The 8,927-nt window shown below is 42.0% G+C and overlaps 1 protein-coding gene across 1 annotated transcript in view; it reads left to right on the top strand.

Annotated features, from left to right (window-relative positions):
* The window catches only part of ZFP82 (ZFP82 zinc finger protein), a 62,362-nt gene extending 62,120 nt beyond the window's left edge, over positions 1-242 (top strand). Inside the window, exon 6 of the mRNA XM_006867401.1 lies at positions 37-242. Within this exon, the coding sequence (XP_006867463.1) occupies positions 37-242 (206 nt within the window). The remainder of the gene's footprint in view (positions 1-36) is intronic.
* The last annotated feature ends 8,685 nt before the right edge of the window (positions 243-8,927 follow it).

The following is an 8,927-nucleotide window of genomic DNA, read 5'->3' as shown; positions in this document are numbered from 1 at the left end:
GTAAAGAATGTAGAAAACCCTTTAGACTGCTCTCACAACTTACCCAGCATCAGAGCATTCACACTGGTGAGAAACCTTATGAATGTAAAGAATGTGGGAAGGCTTTCAGACTGTATTCATTTCTTACTCAACACCAGAGAATTCATACTGGTGAGAAACCCTACAAATGTAAGGAATGTAAGAAGGCCTTCAGACAACATTCACACCTTACACAACATCAGAAAATTCATAATGTAATTTAATACAAGAAACCCCTTAAATGAACATTATGTTACCAGACATCACAAAATTTATTCTTGATAAAATTTGTTTCAGTCTCAGTTAACTCAACTTATGGGATTTTTTGTAATTAGATTTAAAATATGTTGATTTAAAAGCTTAAACATTGTTCATCCTTAGCAAGCTCATGAAAGAAAGATGTAATGGATGTATAAAACCTCCAGCCTTATCTCTCATTATAGCCATTTCACTACTTTATTACTAATATGACTTTGGACAAGATAAACTTCGGTGCCTCATTTTACTCAGTTTGTAAAATGGTGATGATAGTACCTATGTATATTCGTTATTTATTGCTGTGTAATAAATTATCACAATTTTAGTAGCTTAAAACAACACACATTTATTATCTCACAATTTCTATCCAACCGTAAGCCCAGGTGGGCTATGTGCTTCAGGGTCTCTAACAAAGCTATAATCAAAGCCTCAGTCAGGGTTCAGGTCTCATCTGAAGGTTAGACTGAGGATCTACTTCTGTTGATTAGAGCAAGTCCCTGGGCCAGCCCCTTCTCAAGGGAAGGAGACTACACAAGAATGGGAGTACCAGGAGTTGGGAGCCATTAGCATTTGCCTGCCACACTTCCTACAGATTAAGTAGTTAACGTTGGGAAGACTAGTGGCTGCATAGTAGATCCGTAAATGTGATCCATAATTACTATCATCAGTAGTAGTTAATTCATGAAAGAAAGATCCTATGGAAATAATAAATGTAGACATGCCTTCTACATCTCTCAGCACTTATTAAATTTAAGATAATTTATTCTGGATAAAAACTAGATTATAGTGAATGTGATAAATTCTTAATCCCTTGAGCTGCAGCAAAGTATTTATGAAGAGAATTCAAATTTAAGACAACAACTGTTGAAAACTCAAAAATATGAAATTATTGCCCTTAAAAATTCCCAAAACAAATGGTCTATAAATTTTACTACATGACCACAATTCAAGATTAATTAGAATGAAAAAGAAAAAAAGGTCAAGAAAGCCAAACCCACTGCCATTGAATTGATTCTGAATCAGTGACACTATATAGGGTTTTCTAAGACTGTAAATCTTTACAGAACAGCCAGTCTTATCTTTCTTCTATGGAGTGACTGGTGGGTTTGAACTGCCAACCTTTCTTTCAGTTAGCATCTCAATGCCTAACCCATAGCACCACTGAGACTCAGGCAAAAAAGAAACAACTTGGAAATTTAATATGTGTGTGTGTGTGAGAAAGAGAGAGAGAGAGAAACTCCTATAAGTGCCAGTCCGTTGAAGTCAATATACTCTTCGATATTGTTCTGTCTTCGACCAGTGGGAGAATTGGCAAGTTGAATCTTTTGAATGAGTATGGCTGCACAATTTGATCAGCTGTAGAAGGTGCTATGACAATTCATCATTATGGGAAGCGAAAAATAAAGGGGGATAATTGACCATGTACCTGCCTTTTCCATATGAACAAGTTTCAGGACCACTGAATTTATCAAATTAAAATGTTTAGTTTTCTTAAAATTTATTTACATACAGAATGCTGTTTTTAAGTGCCATCAAGTCAGTTCCTGACTCACAGTGGCCCTGCCCTGTACATGGTTTCTGAGGAGCGGCTGGTGAGATTGAACTGCTGACCTTGTGGTTATCAGTTCAGTGCTGATACTATAGCACCACATCAGAACCCCTACAGAATGATAGGATTAGAAAACCCACCATTTTCTAAACCTTACTGTGCTACAAAGAAGCTCTGGTCGCATTGTGGTTATGAGTCTGGCTGTTAACCTCAAGGTCAACAATTTGAAACTGTCAGCTATTCCGCAAGAGAAAGATGAGGCTTTATGATCCTGTAAAGACTTACAGCCTCGGAAACCCTATACAGGGTCACTATGAGTCAGAACCAATTCCACAGCACACCATTACCACCATCGCCCCACGCTAGGTTAAGCACCTGACCTCAAGGTCAGTTTGAACCACAAGGTCAGCAGCTGAAACTCACCAGCCACTCCTTGGGAACCCTATACAAGGTTGTTATGGGCAGTAACCATCTTGACAGCACTTAACAATATAACTGGAATAAATGATTCGGAAAATGATCCTCAATGGATACTCAAACTATTAGGTGAAAGACTGATGAGAACTTTCTCATCCGTTTATCAATTTGACCAGCTCTGAAACCTCTGACCAAACTTTACCTGTTAAAAGTGGGAGTGTGAGGTGCTATGAACCGCCTGATATAATACAGTAAGTAGGTAGTATACAGCGCTACCTAGGAAGCCTGATGTCAAAACAATTAACTGAAATAATCAAGCCTTTTAATCAAATTCTTTAAAATCAAGAATTTACAGGAATAGCAAAATGTGCCCTTTGATTAAATGATTTTAAATGAAAAAAAAAGAGGGGAATAGAGGCAAATACTGTTAACCGATGGTGCATGGAGGGAGAAAAATAATTTGCAGGAAGAGGTGAATAAGTTAAAAGCAAAATGTTGCAATCACCCAGATCCATAGTGTAAAATTCTACCCAGCAAATGACCTGGTTTCTTCTACGGACTGGATGGAAAAGGAGGAGGAGCGACTATTAACATGACAAAATTTGAGAGACATCAATTAAATTCAGTATGTGGACATTTTATGAACCTGATTTGAAACACAACAACAAAAAACACTTGGAGATAGTAGGAGAAATGTGGACATGAACCAATTATTAGACATTATTTAGAAAAAATAACAGGTTATTAAAAATGAAGCATCCTCTTTGTTAGAGATACATATTTAAAATCTATGAAATGATGTCTGGCTTTGTTTAAAAATATTCCAGGAAAAGAAAAAAAATTAAGAGCTAGAAACTAGATTGGCAAACTTAATAATTATTAAGTGGGGTGTCTTGTTCACAGAGTTTTCTTTGCTATAGTATTTTACTTTTGTATGTGTCTAAAGGGTTCAGTAATAAAAATTGTAAATGATAGGGTTCTAAGAAATGACTCCTGATGTGACTCTGTAGGATCAGCACTGAACTGCCAGCCACAAAGTCGGCAGTTCAAACTTACCAGCTGCTCCTCAGAAACCCTATATAGGGTCGCTGTGAATTGGAACCAACTCCATGGCACTTAACAAGAAGAAATAAATGATAATGAAGTTGCTACCTGTCTCAATTTGTAGGATGTCACCAAAGTTCTATACAGTAAGACATTGCTACTCTATGCATTGTTTTAACTCATAGTGATCCTGTGGAGGGTTTTCAAGAAGCGGCTGGTGGGTTTGAACCACCAAACCAATTAGCAGTACAGTTCATATCCTACAGTACCAAACCAGTACTCAATTATGCATTGTTTTTGTTATGTGCTGTAGAGTCGGTTCTGACTTATAGTGACCCTGTACAGGGTTTCCAAAGCTGTAAATCTTTACCGGAGCAGAAAGCCTCATCTTTCTCCCGCAGAATGGCTGGTAGTTTTGAACTGCTGACCGTGAAATTGGCAGCCCGATTCGTAACCATTATGCTACCAGAGCTCCTTAATTATGCATTAGGAAACTTTGTAATTGAAGCCAGTCTTCACCAACTTCACTTTATCTCTAGCAACCAATAATGGTCCTGTCTGTCATACAGGGTACACTTGGTAAATGTGCTGAATGAATAGTATGTCAAGAAACCGGAAATGGAACAAAATCAAACACAAGTAAAAACAAAGTACAATTAAAAGTAGAAATTAGAGACTAGACAGTATTAGACTTACCCAGTCCTGGTGTGGCACTGCAGGATAATAACGCTGGACCTTAAGGTCAGTTTGAACCTCAAGGTCTGTGGTTTAAACCTACCACTCTTCGGAAACCCTATACAGGGTCACTATGGGTCAGAACTGATTCGACAGCACTTAACAGCAACATTACGAGGAGTGCTAATGTTGCGGCAGCGCGAGTCAGAAAGAACTCAACTGGGAAAGCTTAAAGAGCAAAGTTTATTGCCCGCGGCCAGAGCGTCAGCTCAAGCCCAAATCACTCTGACCCGGAAGTGAGAAGGGGAACAGGGTTTTATACAAGAAACACGGAGTGGTTAGAACACACAGACTTGTCTTGTCAGCTGGGGTGATAAATTCCAGCAGACCCTTACCCACCAATAAACCCTTGGTTGTACGGATGGGCTAAGTTTTATCCTGTTTGTTAAGGTGTCCTTGGGTCATTCTGGCCTTCAAGGTTTTTCTATAAGAAGTTTATTATTTTTCCATAGGGTGAGGTGGGGGGAGGGCAAGGGAGGAGCAGGGTGAACTATGCTATAATATTTCAAATGGCAAATGGAGGCTGTTAGTTATAATATTTCAAATGCAGGGTATTATACTATAACACTAAGAACATCTCCACCCTACAAGCGAAGGTTCTTGCCTTCTACTGATTAATAGGCAAGGCAGAGTTTCCAAACTTGCAAAGGTTTATTATAGGAAAGAGGCTTGCAAGTGGAAAAGTGGAGGAATTAGTGCAATGCGTTTCTCTGAACAAAGGCTTTGCTGGGGCCTAAAAAGTTTTGGGTAGGGAAAAGGCATCATGTTTATTCATACATATAGGTGGGGTTTTCTAGGAAATGGCCCATTTAGGAGTGACTGTGCCGATAGGGTATGTGTGGGCAGCCGATTGGGTATGCTAGGGATTCCAAAGCAAAGGCCTCTAGTGAGGGCAAACAAAAATTATTATGGGATGTTGCGCATGCGAGTCCAGTTCCAGCCCCTCCTCTGCCTTCAAGAAAACTTCACCCTTCAAGGTGGGTAAAACCAGTTAGACTGTACAAGAAAGTAAAACACAAAATTTTATGGTGGTCTGTTTACAGTAAACAATGTAAAATGGACAAGGTCTTGGGATTAATGCTTTTATCCATTAAGTGGCCCCCTAGACTCTGTCTCAGGGAGACTTTGTTGTTGTTGTTAAGTGCCCTTGAGTGGATTCCGACCCATAGCAACCTTGTTGTTGTTGTTGTTGTCAGGTGCCATTGAGTTGGAATCGACTCATAGCGACCCCATGCACAGCAGAACGAAACAATGTCTGATCCTGGGCCAATCTCACTACCGCTGCCACAGTTGACGCCATCAATGATGTCACCTGGCCGATCCATCTCGTTGGGGGTTTTCCTCTTTTTCCCTGACCCTCCTCCATCTTACCCAGCATGATATCCTTCTCCAGCGACTGTTCCCTCCTGACAATATGTCCAAAGTATGAGAGGCGAAGCTTAGCCATCCTGGCCTCCAAGGAGCACTCTGGCTGCACTTCTTCCAAAACAGATCTGTTGGTTCTTTTGGCAGTCCATGGCAATCTTGGAGAGGTCAAATAGCAGATGTTGGGGGCTGGATCACATGAGGACCTCAGCTGGGCCCATCATATACACGCAGAGGCTTCTCCAGGTGGCTACAGTTCTTAGAAATCATCCACTGGAGAAGTCACTCAATGAACATTTACTGAGTGCCTACTGTGTATGTCCCAAGGAGCTCTGATAGTGTAGAGGTTACAAGTCGGGCTGCTAACCTCAAGGTCAGCAGTTCAAAACTACCAACTGCTCCGTGGGAGAAAGATGAGGCTTTCTGCTCCCATAAAGATTTACAGCCTCGGAAACCCTATACAGGGTCGCTATGAGTCAACTCCATAGCACTTAAACAAAAACAACAGTGGAGCCCTAAGGAGCCCTGGTAGCGTAGTGGTTTACGAACTGAGCCACTAACCAAAGGTCAGCAGTCCGGATTTACAGCCTCGGAAACCTCATGCAGGGTCACTATGAGTTGGACTTGACTGAGTAGCACACAACTACCACCACCAGTGGAGTCCTGGTGGAGTTCTGGTGTGGTGCTGTAGGATAAGCACTGGACTGCTAACTGCAAGGTTGGCAGTTCAAACCCACCAACCGATCCTTGGAAACCCTAATACAGGGTCTCTAAATATATGGGTGGCTCTGTGGATTAATGCGCCAGACTGCAAAGCCATTTGAACTGCAAGGTCGGCGGTTCAAGCTCACCAGTGGGTCCTCGGAAACCCTATACAGGGTCACTCTGGGTCGGAACTAACTTGACGCCACTTCACAACAACAACGAATGGAGCCCTCAGGGCACTTTGTTGGGCAAGTCCGTGTCTTGGGAAGTGTTAGGAGGAGCCATGGAGCATTCTTGGATGATTGTATATATATAAACTCTTTGACTTTGTCCCCTAACTTCATGAATGGGCTTGCCTCATGGGTCAAATTAGAGAGCCAACAGAGGGCTCTAAAAAAAAGCCCATGTAAACCATCACATAATTCACAATAAAACAAACAATAAATACAATTTAAAAAGCCAAGGAATCAATTCTCTGCTTACTGTTTTCCAAAGATGGAACCAAAGGTCATCAGACTCTCTTAGCTGAGCTGTGCAGACCACCAATAGAGTAGACCCTGGTGTTAATGGATGGCCTTTAACAGTGAATTATTGAGGCTCATGTTTAAACTTTTTTTCTTTTTGAGGCATATTTTTTTTAATGCCCAGTGACTTGAAGAGATTTTGGAGCCTGACTAGTTCACCTGCATGATGAAGGTGGTATTTTGTTAAACTTAGAATGGGAGAATGGTGCTTGGGAGGCTGTTCTGATGGTGGTCACTTTTTATAAGGAGGAATAAGCGACCGTCTGAGACCCTTGCCTTCCTCAGCTGGGTAATATTTGGGCTTCAGCAGGTTTGGTCCAGCCCTGATGAGGTCCTTGCCACTGAAAAACACAGCTGGACTACCCTTGCAGAGGCTCTGGTGGTCCTACAAGCTACCCTGACGGGCTCTAATGAGGGAGTAACACTACATGATGAAGTGGATAATCTGACCCAAATGACTAGATTTTGTATGCAGCTCCTGCTGGTGGTGAAGCTCACTTAAACCTCTTCCTGAGGTCAGGTGGGCCAGTCAACAGCACCACCTGGATCTTAATTGAACTCTCCCCAGGTGTTAGGTTGGGCGGGAGTCACTGGGTAGGAAAGACTTTACAAACGTGGACGTACAAAGGAGAAGGTTGTCTTCACTTTCCCAGGGAGGAAAGGGACCTAACCCCAGATAGTAGTACCAGCCCTGAGGGTCAGGTGTTTGGGGCTTTTATTGGCGCTGTGGGTTAATGCGCTGGACTGCAAAGTCAGCTTGAACTTCAAAGTCGGAAGTTCAAGCTCACCAGCTGCTCCTCGGAAACCCTATATAGGGTCGCTGCGGGTCAGAACTGACTCGACTGCAGGTAACAACAACACATGTGGGAAGGTGGAAATCCTGGTGTGGTGCTGTAGGATAAGCACTGCACAGCCACGTGGGTTTGAACCACAAGGTCAGTGGTTCAAGCCCATCAGCCGCTCCTCAGAAACCCTATACAGGGTCACTATGAATTGGAACTGACTAAGGCACTTAACAACAAGAGGAAAGGAAAAGGGGCATTGAAGAAGAGTGGAATGTGGAAGTGGGTGGGGGGAGGTTTACAACATAAGTGATGGTGCCCTCCGGGCTAGTATAACAGGATGTTGGGAGGTGATTTAGGATGCTGCCCCTCTTGGTGAGCATCAGAAGATATTGGGAGGTGATTAAAGATATTGTCCATTGCTCGGCCTTCAGGCCATTTGTGGCCACTGGGCAGTTTATGGAATCATTCTTCAGTGGGGCCGGCTGTTCTCCATCCTGCACAAGCTCAGTAAACAGACCAGGACCTTACAAGAGTTTACACAATGCAGCTGAGTCCTTTGACCAACTGACCGCCAAAAACAACACAGTAACTGGGCATCGTTTTCTGGATGATCTGAGTAATGGCATTTCCCAAGAGATTTCTGGATCTGGTTACTCACAATTGAGGTTTGAAAGAAAATAATGGTGATCTTTCCACCAGGGCACTCATGGACAGGTGCCAGGCCATGTGGGTGGAGCTTAACAAGTGACCCCACTAAAGTTCTCACCGTGGCAACCCCTAGTACTCATACTTTGACTTAACACAATTGTAGGGATGTACCAGAACTGATACAGCTTGTTCCCTTTCCATATTTGGCTTCCTTAGAATATTTTCTAGTTCTAATAATGCTTTAGGAGTACAGTGACTCTGTATGATAAGCACGAGACTCTGAATTACAAGGTTGGCAGTTCAAGCCCACCAGCTGTTCTGTGGAAGAAAGATGAGGCTTCCTACTCCCATAAAAATGTACAATCTCAGGGTTGCTCTGACTTGGAACCACCTCAATGGCACTAAAAAACAATAATGCTTAAATAATCTTGTGCATACTTCATTTCATATTTCATCTTCATTCTCTGGATATAGAATTTTGGATTGACAGTTATTTTCTTTCAGTAGTTAAAAACCGTGTTTCATTTCCTTTTGGCATTGATGATTTCTGATGAGAAATCTGCATTCAAATAATACTGTATTTTAAAAAATCTGGATATTTGGGATAGAGTGCAAGAGGAGGTTACCAGGCTAAAGGTGATGCATGTAATAATGCATACTGACATTCTCCCATCCATAGGAGTTGTAATAGTTTCCATTTTCAAAAATAATACAGGATAGGTGGAACAAACAAGATGGCGGATTGGGTGGAAGTGAAGTAAAGGAACCCCGCCAGCAAAAACACAGAATACAGGACCAAGCAGGCTCAGGGGATGGTCCCAGAACTCTGAACCACATATAAAGGAATATTTAGAAGGTTGGAAGACTTACAGCTGGGGG

Source organism: Chrysochloris asiatica, unplaced genomic scaffold (genome assembly GCF_000296735.1).
Source record: "Chrysochloris asiatica unplaced genomic scaffold, ChrAsi1.0 scaffold00104, whole genome shotgun sequence".
Taxonomy (NCBI): Eukaryota; Metazoa; Chordata; class Mammalia; order Afrosoricida; family Chrysochloridae; genus Chrysochloris; species Chrysochloris asiatica.
This window is presented reverse-complemented; position numbering and strand designations above follow the sequence as displayed.